General features: G+C 38.9%; 2 protein-coding genes across 4 annotated transcripts in view; both read left to right on the top strand.

Moving 5' to 3' along the window:
- The first annotated feature begins 6,716 nt into the window (after positions 1-6,716).
- LOC123520074 (rhodanese domain-containing protein CG4456-like) lies at positions 6,717-10,713 on the top strand. 2 transcript variants are annotated; one of them, XM_045281956.1, is made up of 4 exons: positions 6,717-6,964; positions 8,785-8,898; positions 9,361-9,526; positions 9,786-10,713. In XM_045281956.1, exons 1-4 carry the CDS (start codon positions 6,898-6,900, stop codon positions 10,000-10,002), a joined length of 564 nt encoding a protein of 187 aa, XP_045137891.1. In that variant the 5' UTR covers positions 6,717-6,897; the 3' UTR covers positions 10,003-10,713. The 2 variants fall into 2 exon arrangements, with proteins under 2 accessions (XP_045137891.1, XP_045137892.1); XM_045281957.1 differs by lacking the exon at positions 9,361-9,526 and having other exon boundaries at positions 8,785-8,968.
- A 135-nt stretch (positions 10,714-10,848) lies between these two features.
- The window catches only part of LOC123520076, a 4,817-nt gene continuing 1,689 nt past the window's right edge, over positions 10,849-13,976 (top strand). The window contains exons 1-4 of one of the 2 annotated variants that reach the window (XM_045281959.1): positions 10,849-11,115; positions 11,515-11,555; positions 13,573-13,632; positions 13,968-13,976. The exon at positions 13,968-13,976 is cut by the window's right edge and continues 110 nt beyond it. In XM_045281959.1, the coding sequence (XP_045137894.1) occupies positions 13,579-13,632; positions 13,968-13,976 (63 nt within the window). In that variant the 5' untranslated portion in view covers positions 10,849-11,115; positions 11,515-11,555; positions 13,573-13,578. The remainder of the gene's footprint in view (positions 11,116-11,514; positions 11,556-13,572; positions 13,633-13,967) is intronic. The other variant, XM_045281958.1, reaches the window with a different exon arrangement.

Below are 13,976 nucleotides of genomic sequence, written 5' to 3'. Positions count from 1 at the left end.
AATTTGTAGTCTTTTACCTTGAAATAACAATAATCATGGTTGTGTCTTGTGAGAGAGAAAAGGAAGGAGAATTTTATCCATAGTTAATGCCAAAATAGAGAGAGAGAGAGAGAGAAAAATATTTTGTGTGTGTGTGTGTGTGTGAGAGAGAGAGATAGAAAGGGAGAGACTTAAAAGGAGAGAAGAGAAGTTGGTGAGGGACAAACATTTAATTATAACCAATGTATGGTATACATTTTTTAGATAGATTTTATGTTAATGGCTAACCTTTAAGATGCCAAAGCTTTTTAGGATATAAAAAATGAGTAGAAAGAAGAAAAAAAATGTGTGTGTGTGTGTGTGTGTGACAGATTGAGAAAGAAAGATTGTTATACTGTAAAATATAGGTAATGGGGAAGAAGGAAACAAAGAAAAGGAGGGATATGTTTCTCATTGTGTGTGTGTTTGTGTAAGAGAGAGAGAGAGAGAATGTTGTGCTGAGGAAGAAAGACGGAAAAAAATGAGAACACGTGTGTTTATTTTAGATAACTATTTTTGCCAAGATTTTTGCACACGTTTTGTTTGGACCAGCACTGTAGCACAAGCATTATTAAAGTGTTTTTATCTATACTGTGTATTCTTGGCTATTCACTGTTGAAGTAGCAGTAGTGATAATATTAGTTGTTGTAGTACTGTAGTATTGGTAGTACTGATAATAAATAACCACTATTAGAATGATGATTATTACTATTAGAATGATGATTATTGGGGGCCGCCGTGGTGCAGTGGGACCGCGCGCGCTTTGCGAGCCCCAGGGTTCTCAAGCGCACGGGTTCGAATCCTGGCCACGGTCCGAGGTTAGAAGGGCATCCACTGGGGTAACGGTTCCCAAATGCCAAAACCGAAGTCCTCCTGACTCCTCTGTCAGGAGGCACCGTCCTAGCCCTAATATAATAGGGGAACCGGACGTAAAAAAAAAAAAAAAAAAAAAAATTAGAATGATGATTATTAGTAATAATAGAAAGTTGTGATGGTAGTAGTTGTACTACTAATATTATTAATACTCCTAATAATTATGTTAATTACTATGATTAGTACAATAGTAAAAAGTTGTTCAGAGAGAAACTCATCATCAATTTATTCATTTATGTATGTACATATCTACAATTTATATTATTTTCCAACATTTTCATCTCTGGCAAGGGAATGGATCACCACCACTGCCACCATCAGTAGTAGCAGGAGCTGCTGGTGATTGCTGGTGTTATCATTGCTGTTAGTAGTGTTTGTTATTATTGTTATTATTATTGTCATTATTATTATTATTATTATTATTATTATTATTATTATTATTATTATTATTATTATTATCATCATCATTATTGTTAAGGAGAAGGAAACAGAAAAGTCCTGGGGAATGCGTTTCACATAGTGTGTAATTCACCACTGTTGTCTGCTGGTCACCCAGCCAGCCTGTACATTTCTTATGAAATTTTATCGTATTTTATTAATTGTAAATAAATATATATATATATATATATATATATATATATATATATATATATATATATATATATATATATATATATATATATATATATAGGAAGCAGGTAGGAAGTTCCAGAGTTTACCAGTGAAAGGTATTAATGACTGAGAGTACTGGTTAACCCTTGCATTACAAAGTTGGACAAAATAACAGATGAGAGGAAGAAGAAAGCCTTGTCCATGCAGCGAGACCGCAGGAGGAGGGCAGGCATGCAGTTACCAAGATCAGTAGAACAGATAGCATGAAAATATCGATAAAAGATAGAAAGAGATGCAACATTTCGGCGGTGAGAAAGATGCTGAAAACAGGCAGTCAGAGGAGGGGAGTTGATGAGACAAAAAGCTTTTGATTCCACCATATCTAATAAAACTTAATGGAATCCCCCCTCCCAAACATGCAAATAGTACTCCATACAGGGACGAATAAGGCCCTTGTAAAGAGTAAGCCTAACTTCATAGAAGCTGTTTTTAGCAAGAGATGAGATGTGAAGTTTCCAGTTAAGATTATGAATAAAGGACTGGTCGAGGATCTTCAATGTGGAAGAGGGAGACAGTTGAGTGTCATTGAAGAAGAGGGGATAGTTGTCTGGAAGGTTGTGTCGAGTTGATAGATGGAGGAATTGAGTTCTTGAGGCATTGAAAATTACTAGATTTTCTCTGCCCCAATCGGAAATCTTAGAAAGATCGGAAGTCAGGCGTTCTGTGGCGTCCCTGCGTGATCTGTTGACTTCCTGAAGGGTTGGTCGTCTCTGAAAGGACGTGGAAAGATGTGGGGTGGTATCATCAGCGTAGGAGTGGATAGGGCAAGAAGTTTGGTTAAGAAGGTCATTAATGAATAATAGAAAGAGAGTGGGTGACAGGACAGAACCCTGAGGAACACCACTATTAATAGATTTAGGAGAACAGTGGCCGTCTACCACAGCAGCAATAGAACGGTCGGAAAGGAAACTTGAGATAAAGTTGCAGAGAGAAGGATAGAAACCGTAGGAGGGCAGTTTGGAAATCAAAGCTTTATGCCAGACTCTATCAAAAGCTTTTGATATGTCTAACGCGACAGCAAAAGTTTTACCGAAATCTATAAAAAAGATGACCAAGACTCAGTAAGGAAAGCCAGAAGATCACCAGTAGAGCGACCTTGACGGAAGCCATACTGGCGATCAGATAGAAGATTGTGAAGTGACAGATGTTTAAGAATCTTCCTATTCAGGATAGATTAAAAACTTTAGACAAGCAAGAGATTAAAGCTATAGGACGGTAGTTTGAGGGATTAGAACGGTCACCCTTTTTAGGAACAGGCTGAATGTAGGCAAACTTCCAGTAAGAAGGAAAGGTAGAAGTCGACAGACAAAGTTGGAAGAGTTTGGCCAGGCAAGGTGCAAGCACGGAAGCACAGTTTTTGAGAACAATAGGAGGGACCCCATCAGATCCATAAGCCTTCCGAGGGTTTAGACCAGCGAGGGGATGGAAAATATCATTATGAAGAATTTGGATTGAAGACATGATATAGTCAGAGGAAGGGACAAGCCCAGAATCATCCAAGGTGGATTTGTTAGCAAAGGTTTGAGAGAAGAGTTCAGCTTTAGAGATAGAAGAGATGGCAATGGTGCCATCAGGATGAAATAAAGGAGGGAAAGATGAAGAAGTGAAGTTATTGGAGAGGTTTTTGGCTAGATGCCAGAAGTCACGAAGGGAGGAGTGTTTGGCAAGTTGAAGAATGGACTTGGCACGATTCCGGACCGAAATATAAAGTGCATGAGATTCAGGAGATGGAAGGATCAAGTACCTTTTATGGGCAACCTCTCTATCGTGTATAGCACAAGAACAGGCAGAGGCAAAACACCAGAGGCACCTCCGCTTTGGGGGATCCTGAGGAGGGATTGGAGAAATAGGACAAGATAAATAAATGAGATTGTGATCGAACGAACCCAACGGAGAGGAAAGGGTGACAGCATAAGTAGAAAGATTAGGGATGAGGAAGAGATAAAAAATGTTGGGTGTGTCTTCAAGGCGGTCAGGAATACGAATAAGGTGTTGCACCAGATGCCCTAGGTCATGGAGGATAACAAAGTTGAAGGTTAGTTCACCAGGATGGTCAGTGAAGGGAGAGGAAAGCCAAAACTGGTGGTGAACATTGAAATCTCCAAGAATGGAAATCTCTGCGAAAAGGTAGAGGGACAGAATGTGCTGCACTTTAGAAGTTAAATAGTTAAAGAACTTACTATAGTCAGAAGAGTTAGGTGAGAGACAGACAGCACAGATAAATTAAGTTAGAGAATGACTATTGAGTCGAAGCCAGATGATGGAAAACTCGGAAGATTCGAGAGCGTGGGTACGAGAGCTAGTTAAGTTGTTGCGAACATAGACGCAACATCCAGATTTGGAACGAAAACGAAGATAAAGTAGGAGGGAACAGAGAAGGGGCTACTGTCAGTTGCCTCAGACAGCTGTGTTTCGGTAAGGAAAAGAAGATAGGTTTAGTAGAGGAGAGGTGGTGTTTCACAGATTGAAAATTAGATCTAAGACCGCTAATGTTGCAGAAGTTAATGTAGGAAAAGTTGAGAAAGGTGTCAAGACATTTGGGGTCGTTATCAAGAGAGGAGTCTGACCTGGGGACAATTCTGGTCCCATCCCCAGAAGGGGACTCCGAGGCTGGGTTTGGAGTTGCCACTTATTAATTTTGAATTTTAAGTGAAGGGTGTGTGTGGTGAGTGCATGTAATTTTATGTTTTATGGTTTTGGCGGAATTTCTCCTATATTGTGTACATACCTAGGCAATTTCCTTGGCATTCATATCTATGATCTGTCATTCATTCTGATACTTGTTCTTAAGGCAAAAAAAAAAAAAAAAGAAAAAAAATTGACCCACGCAAACGATTAGCAGTCTGAAAATACATGAAAAATACTGGTGAAATCTCAAGCAGTGTCGTCACAAAACCATCTTTTCAATTGTTATCGAATGGATTTATTGATTTATGATAACGCTGTCACGATTGAGAGAGAGAGAGAGAGAGAGAGAACGATTTTACTGTATTGCTAGTACATACATAGAATGATAATAGACGGAAGCCTCATAATAATTTCGACCTGAACGTTTAACTGAAGAAACTTGCTTACTTTTCCTTTTGCTGCGTGTTCTAGTTCGATATTCAGACCCAATTTTATCCTTTTTAAATGCTTCTATAAAAACATGGCTTTACTTTCTAGCATTGTTTCCTTTATTGTTTGGTTATCAATCTTATTTTCTCGTATGCTTGTTGAGCTCCTGAAGAAATTGAGAAGAGCGTATGTGTTATTATAAAGATGTAATCGAATAAACAACGTAAACATCATCATCATCATCATCATTATGTAGCTTATTTTGTACGGCGTCATTTTTTTTTTTTTTTTTTTTTTTTTTTTTTTTTAGTGTCGTAAGCGTGACCCCGTTCTTTGTATGATGATGTAGCGCTTCAAAGTTTCTGCGTCTTATCTACTACTTGTAACTCCTTCAATACTGAGACGCATTTTTACCATGACGAGTATGACTAGACCATTTTATTTACATTAGCAAGGGTCTGTGGAGGTCAGAAGATTAACGCCCAAAGTCTTTACTATTTTGCTCCCTACATAAGCTTCTGGAGCTGTATAAAATCGCCAAATTGTAACCATGTATAATCAATATGAAAACGCGGCATGGTTCTGAAGGGGTTAATAGAATAAAAAAAAGATTTATTTATCTTTTTTTTTATTTCCAAGAGAGTTTCAAGGCTGTAAAGGAAGTTACTGTGGTTTTCATGAGCGTTTTCAGGCTGTAAAGAAGGTTAATGTGATTTTTAATGATTTCAAGGAGTATAGAACCTTACTATGGTTTTCAAGAATGTCTTTTGGCTGCGTAGGAAGTCAACGTGGTTTTCAAGAATGTTTTAATTACAGATTGCAAAGAAAATTTATGTGTTTTTTCACACACACACACACACACACACACACACACACACACACACACTCCAGTCCCGTCCTATAATCTTGTCTATAAAGTAAGAACGCTTCCGATTAAATGATGCAGATTACAGTAATGCAAAGACTGCGATATCTGATAATCTTGTTGATACTACGTCACCATTGTCAGGAAAAGCCCTACTTGGTGAAATCATCGTCTCTTGTGATATTTGCAAACATTGATCGAGGGAGCTGTTCATGCACTATTCAAATACTCACCCACACGGAAGGAATAGAGGTGTGAACATTATCATAAGTGGACATTTTCATTTAGATTTTACGACTTTATTTTTGCTTTGTTTCCTATTACGTAAGAGAATAATAAATATCACTTAATTGCAGAGAGAGAGAGAGAGAGAGAGAGAGAGAGAGAGTTGGGAGGAGGAGGAGAAAATTAAGACAGTATAAATAGTAACCTAAACATATATTTTGACAAGTGTTGCATGATTTTTTTTTTTTTTTTTTACGGCAGTTATTCGTGCGCTTGGGGTGGTTGGGGATAGTGTCCTTGCACTTTCTTCTTCGCTTCATCTTCCGTCACGTAATGTTTACAACCAGTTCAAAGTGCCAAGTATTGGAAGCATGATGCGGTACTGTTGACGTACTACATTTCCTTGCTTGTAATGTTCAAGTAAATTAGAAAGACAAGAAAAGAAAAAAAAAGTCTGAATATCAAGTGAAAGAGGAAAACATCACTGCAAGAGCTCACAGATAAAGTCAACAGAAAAGGAACCCATCAAAAGTTATCACACTATGAACGTATAGTTGAACATATGTATGTATACAATAATTATAATGCTATTCGACTTTCATAGGAATATAATATATGTGTGTGTATATATATATATATATATATATATATATATATATATATATATATATATATATATATATATATATATATATTTTTTTTTTTTTTTTTTTTTCGATTGAGGTTAAATCATCGATGTAATAAAAATACGTTTCTGAAGTAGGACCAATTAATTGAAGTATCAGCGATGACAGTGTTAAGTGAGATATTATCATGCCACGCTGGTGTTGAGCGATTTTGGAGGTGCCTGTCAGTGCAGCGTGAAGAGGGAACGAAAGTATGACTCAAGCCCCCCACCCACCAAAAAAAAAAATAAATAAATAAAATAAAATAAATAAAAGCTTTAGGATATGATATAGAATCTAGCACATAGCACAGTTGCTAGCCTCAGTGCCTCCCACATTCATCTGCCATCATTATAGAGATCTGTCATCCACTGAGCAAACAAAGGAAACCACGCAATATGGTAGTGAAGAGCGCTCGCTGCTGATTAATGCGCAGCCACCACAGTGAGACGTGCCAGCTCGCGGGGTAGAACAACACTGGGTGACTCGGCCTCGTCCCAGTGCTAGTGCAGACCTTGGTGGATGAGGAGCTGCAGGACTGCTGGTGACAAAGGTTGTGTGTTGCTCAGGATGGAGATAAATCACAAAGGTTTGTTCCAAGTGAGAAACTTCAGTGCTAAAACTTGGCGTAACTATTTTTTTTACGAGAGTATTCATTGTTATTTCGTTGGTGTGGTTTGAGTAATAAGCTTTAAAGTGTATTTGGATTGTGATGGGGCACTTCTTATTTCAGCCGTGACTGGCACACGGCATTTGGGGCCCGTGTAACCTATATAGGAAGCCATCAACATCATATTTCACATGTTTTCTGCACAGTATGCACGGGCAGTGCTGCTTTGTGGAATTTGAAATGCATCATTCTCATATCTCACCCTTAATGATGTTTTTTCTAACTTATCGTTTGATTGTAGGTCAACGTCACACACGTAGTAAACACTCAAGTGTGTTAGAAGTGGTGGCGCTGCCTTGTCCTCATTCCCGTGCCATAAATGTACGTACTGTGCCTACATGCATGTATGTGTCAAGATTCAGATCTTGGTATGTATGTACATACGAGTATGCATGAAGAAGGCGACCTGTTTATGATAGTGAAAAAGCAGTGTTGGATACCTTGTATTACCATCTTAGGTCCGAAAAGTTCGTATTTGTGAGTGTGTGAGGGACTGAAATTTTGGATAACATTAAATATAGGTCGCTGTCCCTATACGAGGTCACTGGGTATGGCGAACGCGTGTGTGACGCCCAAGTGGCTGCGCTGCACCGAGGGAGCAGAGACGCAGCGCTGTCCTTGCTGTCCGGCACCCGACCACTCGTCCTTGTTCACTCTTACTCCGTCTTGACAGATCCTCTTAGTGATGTCTCCTTCAGTAATACCGTGCAACTTCCATCATACTTTTACGATATGGGACATACTTTTCCTCTGTAATGCATATATATCACAAAGCTTCACTCGTTCAGATGTATCTTCAGAGTTGAGACCTCCCTCTTGAAAAAAATATAACTCAGATAGAGACCACAAAAGAGAAAGAAAAATATTGTTTGTTTCATTATTTTCATTCATTTACGACTTCATTTATTTAACATTCCTTTTTCCACCACTTCATAATTTCAAGCTTTTTACAGTGTTTTGGATCTTATCACTACATATCTGACGACGTCTGCTCACGAGTCACGAACAGTCAATAGTCCTACGTGCACATGTACTGGCATGTCCTTGAACTATTCCAACGCTATAAAAAAAGTCTTTCTGCACGATTCATAAAGTTACACTCAGGACACGTGGCTCAGTTGTTCGTCTTATCTATAACAACACTAATTGAAGCTTTCCTATGTTGCTTAGTGATCCTCCATCAAATTATTTGTCTAATTGTTACTGTGTTTGTTTCGTATGCCGGTGCAGTGCTGTGTGCTTCTTGGGCTGTGCTTTATTATCATTGTTGTTAATGATGCTACTACTACTACTACTACTACTACTACTACTACTACTACTACTACTACTACTACTACTACTACCACTACTACTACTACTACTACTACTACTAGTTATTATTGTTGTTGTTATTATTATTATTATTATTATTATTATTATTATTGTTGTTGTTGTTGTTGTTGTTGTTGTTGTTGCTATCATTATCATTTATAAACTTGTTTAGTTGTCTGATTTGATTTGATATTTTTTGGCCTACATTTTACCAACAAGGAAAATTGAACACAGTGGTATATATATCTTTGCTCCCCCCCAGCCTACAAACGTGACCTGGTATCACTGTTTCGTCACTGCACGATAAGATACACTGGTTAGATTCTCCGTGGCGAGTACTCGAGATTATCAGATCATGTCAACTAATATTTCACGTTCTACACCACAGAGCATTGTTCAGAATTTTATAGTTTCATTTCCTCTTCCAGGCATTACCTACGATGAGCTTTCTTCCTCGTACAAGGAGAGAACGATCATCGATGTACGTAACCGTAACGAGATTGAGGCTTGCGGCCAGATCCCAGGTTCCCACTGCATCCCAGGTACGGCCGAGACACCACAGCCATGCCACACTGACATGATAGATGAAACAAATCTTTCACTCACAGCAATGTACGTAATATAAGCATTTAATTCGACATGTTGCATCTCTTGCTATCTTATATTGCTATTTTCATGCTAACTGCTCTACTGATCTTGCAAACTGCATGCCTCCCCTCCTCCTGCGGCCTCGCTGCTCAAGGCTTTCTTCTTCCTCTCACCCCTATTCTGTCTAACACTCTAATACAAGAATTAATCAAAATTCTCAATCATTCATACATTTGTCCGATAAACTCTGGAACTCCCTGCCTGCTTCTGTATTTCTATCTTCCTACGACTTGACTTCTTTTAAGAGGGAAGTTTCAAGACATTTGTCCTTGAATTTTGGATAACTCGACCTTTAAGGGGACTGACAACCCAGTGGGCACGTTATACGTGCTAACGATAGTGTAATGTTCATTCAGTCACAGAGATCAAGTTGGCATGTGACCTAGACCCGGAGAGTTTCAAGACGAGGTACGGTTTTGAGAAGCCAGCTTGCGAGGATGACCTAGTGGTGTGCTGTAAGTCTGGCATTCGCTCCAAGGCGGCCTGCGATCTGCTGCAGTCCAAGGGTTACAAAAGACACAGGTGGGTTTGCTTACCACCAGGCACTTGTATTAGTTAGTAAAGTCATCTAACAGGGACAGACGGACGAACAGATGAACAAAGACACAAAGAAACAATTGAACACACAAAGAATTTATCTTGCACTTCATCATTTTGAGCTTTCACGCACTTGAACCAAATCCAGTGTTGTTGTAACTAAATCCAATGTTGTTATTTCTTCATAACGCTGCTCGACTTTCTGTCTTGAACATCACCAAAACGTACATTTGTCATTGCACAGGATCTACCGCGGCTCCTTCAGCGAGTGGGAGGAGAAAGGCGGGGAAGTGGTGAAGCCTGGCCAGCCCTACGAGTACAACTTCGATGACAGCAGCGACGAGGAAGAGAGTTTCTCAGGCCCTGCCGCAGAAAACCCTTCAAATCTCATCTCTGACACTTCCCCACCCGCGCCCGACGCTTCCCTCCAGGCTCGCAATGACTACAACAAGAGCCTTTGATCATTGCACGAATGTAGATGATTAATAGGTACACGTCTGATTAGAATGACACTTTCGGCCTGACGAATTCCTTATTTGTCTTTTCGTCAAGTCTCTTCCAGATTTAACTCATCTAAGTCATATTTCTCCAGAGACAGAATTGATCATCACTCAGTTTAAGTTATATTTCGTTAAAGTTCTTATTGTTGCCAAAATATAGTGGAATATGATAATTGTAATGCACCAGAACACTCTTCCACTTGTCCTGTTAAACCCTGCTATGTTCTTCCGGTATAACAAGCTCCAAGTATATACTCGTCTACCAATCGCTTTAGTTAGTGTGAATCACGGAGGCACACTGGTGTTTTTAAAGGTACGAGACAACTCTCACACGTTGTCTGTGCCGCCATAAAGACCTCAGGCTTAGCTCTCCTGTCAGGGGGGAAAAAAAGTCATAGAAAGGAAGCCGTGAACAGTGTGCAAACACACTGAGCACGAGTGACCATGAATCAATAAAGAGTTGGTGTATTTTTGTATGATGGTTTTAGTATATATACATATATATATATATATATATATATATATATATATATATATATATATATATATATATATATATATATATATATATATAAGAAAGTCACAAGCATCTTAGTCTAGAATTACAATTTTTTTGTCAGATGTATGTTTTCGATCGAATGTTCTATGAATATATTTTCCATGTAATTCATGGATACTGGTTTTATTACAACCAGCAAGCCTCAGACTTTCCCCCAGGCTACAGTGTTATCTCGTGGTAGGTCCGGTAGCTATGTGCTTGTTACCAGGCTACCAAAACTTTCACTCATTAGGCCCCAAGACTCATGCTTGCCACGCACTTCAACCACTTCTCTGTAATAATTGTCTGTCACTTCACTGTGTAAGCTTATCACCACTCTATAACTTAGGAAAATACTAAAGGCAAAACTCTCGCAGTTGGAATATAAGCCTTGGATCCAGGTGAATAGACTCAAAAGGTACAATGGCAACTGAGGGAAAGGTGTCGGAGTGCGTGTGTCGAGGACCAGGATGTGTCTCCGCGTGTACTCCCCACAACGACCCTGCCCAGCCATGGACTCACTCACTGTGCCAAGGGTAAGCAATGGAGATAGACAACCCTTATCACTCGGAAACTTCTTTTATTCAACTATCCTTCTTTCGCTTTTCTTTTTCTTTTTATTTTGCTACCACTTTCTGTATCCCAACTATCACCCTTTTCATCAATTTTGTGGCTCCCGATACCGATAAACAGTTAAAATAATACTGTGAGGTGGTGAGGCACGAACGCTCGTTTCGTGATAATATTTACATAAAATGGAAACGTAAGTTTTGTTAAGTGACATTCCTAATATCTGAGTATGTTTACAATGAAATACTAATTTCTCTCTCTCTCTCTCTCTCTCTCTCTCTCTCTCTCTCTCTCTCTCTCTCTCTCTCTCTCTCTCTGTGTGTGTGTGTGTGTGTTTTACCTTCGATCATCTGCTGGTCATCCAGCTAGCCGTTTCCCTACAGAAAGAACAGAGCTCCTACTGACGGTAAGTAACTGATTTTTGGATAGAACTGTGCGTGTGTGTGTGTGTGTGTGTGTGTGTGTGTGTGTGTGTGTGTGTGTGTGTCCTTGTATGGAGTACTCTGCGCATGTTTTGGGGGTTCCACTCATACAGTTTAAATAGATAGGGTAGAATCATAAGCTTTTCGTCTCATTAACTCCCCTCCTCTGACTGACTGTCTTCAGCCTCTTTCTCACCGCCGAAATGTTGCATCTCTTGCTCTCTTTTATCGATATTTTCATGCTAACTGCTCTACTGATCTTGCTGATTGTATGCCTCCCCTCCTCCTGCGGACTCGCTGCACAAGCCTTTCTTCTTCCTCTCATCCCTGTTCTCTCCAACTCGCTACTGCAAAAGTTAACCAGTATTCTCAATCATTCATACCTTTCGCTAGTAAACCCTGGAACTTCCTTCCTGCTTCTGTATTTCGATCTTCCTACGACTTGACTTCTCTTAAGAGGGAGGTTTCAAAACATTTGTCCCTGAATTTTCGATAACTCACTTGACCTTTAAGGAAACTGGTAACCCATTGGGCCTTTTTTTTTTTTTCCATTTTTTGTTGCCCTTGCCCAGTTTCCCCTCCTGCATTAATATATATATATATATATATATATATATATATATATATATATATATATATATATATATATATATATATATATATATATATATATATATATATATATATATATATATATATATGTGTGTGTGTGTGTGTGTGTGTGTGTGTGTGTGTGTGTGTGTGTGTGTGTGTGTGTGTTACGGTCATTTTGCGGAACTGGTCATTTTGGAAAATGACCAAAATGTCTGTCAATATGCAACATGCTGAAATAGTTATGGTCATTTTGAAAAATGACCACAGGTTTGGTAATTTTGCAAAATAACTGAGTGTCGTCGGTCATTTTGTAAAACGACCAAAACAGCTTTATTCAACATTAAAAACAATTAGTGTTTGGAAACCAAGATTCAAAACGACATTACACATTACAAGTATATTGATATATTGACGAAAATTATTTCAACATTTATCAAAATTAGTTTGAACAAGAGACGCTGCATTTACATCTACTGTTGCACAATACTTCGTTTTTGAAGCATTTGCAGTCTGTTCTGACATGACAGGATACAGTTGCTCTTACTGATGCCCCGGCCATGCCCCATCCAATCTGCAATAGCCACTTCTCGCAGACTTACTTCCCGATCCTTTGTTACTTCTTCAAGTGACATTAATTTTTCAGCACATAGGGTGAACTGATTACGGGTGTATACCTGTTTAAGTAAACCATGTTTTGTTCAAAGTTTATGTGTTCCGCAGTTCATTGCTTTAATTATAATTGCCTTTGCATTCGAAAACTCCTCTAGTCTGCGGTCAAAAAGTGGAATGGGAACCATGACAGTGTCCCCTGTCTGGGCTGGTTTGAAACGCTCTACTGATTTATCCTTCATTTTCTTATCTTGCGTCTCCTATTCTATTTTCGATTCCCTTTGTTCAGTCTGAATGCTCCGATTTCTATTACATAAGCAACAAAGCACAGGGTCATCAACATTGTCACACACACACACACACACACACACACACACACACACACACAGTGCTTCGAAACACTTGTATGCTTTTAGCTGTTTTGGTCGTTTTACAAAATGACTGACGACACTAAGTTATTTTCCAAAATGACCAAACCTATGGTCATTTTTCAAAATGATCATGATTATTTGGGCATTTTGCTTACTGACAGACATCTTGGTAATTTCCCAAAATGACCGGGCAATTTGCAAAACGACCAATTCCGCAAAATGACCGTAACATATATATACAAATAATCACATTGGATCCGAATCACAAAAGTGAATTCGTGCATTACAAAAGACAACTTAAAAGAATGGAGTTTTACACTTGTACTTAATGAACGACCACTCTAGTGAAATATGATTCAACTGCAGGAGGAGAGTGAACGTTAATGAAGGTAACCCATCTGTCTAGACTAATGAACTCTTCTCATAGGTGGTGATGGTGGTGATGGTGGCGGCAATAGCAGTGATGGCGACTTGGAATGACCAGCAGGTGAGGCTAGAAACTATGTTCAGGTTCTGTAGTGTTGACCTATTTGCTTGGTTACTTCCTAACTTATGCCTGCTCACTTACAGAAAAGTTTTGGTATCTCAACTGTTTTCAAGGGGCACAAATTACTTGTCGAGTTTTAATGAGCGTTTCTTCTGTTAATAATGTAGCAATCTTGTTGAATCGGTTCCCAGAATCATAGAAACATCCTTAAAAAATCGTATAACTTCACGAAGAGCCTTTTGAAAGTAATGGAGGTACTTCGCAGAGGTTTGTTTGAATATTGACTTTATTTCTGCTGTACTTATCGTAATTACCTCCCCACTATCCCGCACCAGACAACCCCA

The sequence above is a fragment of the Portunus trituberculatus genome, chromosome 46 (assembly GCF_017591435.1).
Source record: "Portunus trituberculatus isolate SZX2019 chromosome 46, ASM1759143v1, whole genome shotgun sequence".
Classification (NCBI taxonomy): domain Eukaryota; kingdom Metazoa; phylum Arthropoda; class Malacostraca; order Decapoda; family Portunidae; genus Portunus; species Portunus trituberculatus.
Note: the sequence above shows the minus strand (reverse complement) of the source record. Positions and strands in the feature narration are given on the sequence as shown.

Excerpts from the sequence above, each read along its gene's own strand:
- LOC123520074 (XM_045281956.1), top strand. The coding sequence starts at position 6,898 with ATGAGGAGCTGCAGGACTGCTGGTGACAAAGGTTGTGTGTTGCTCAGG. Across the intron at positions 8,899-9,360 it reads AGGTTCCCACTGCATCCCAG|TCACAGAGATCAAGTTGGCA; the intron begins GTACGGCCGAGA and ends ATGTTCATTCAG. Across the intron at positions 9,527-9,785 it reads AAGGGTTACAAAAGACACAG|GATCTACCGCGGCTCCTTCA; the intron begins GTGGGTTTGCTT and ends GTCATTGCACAG.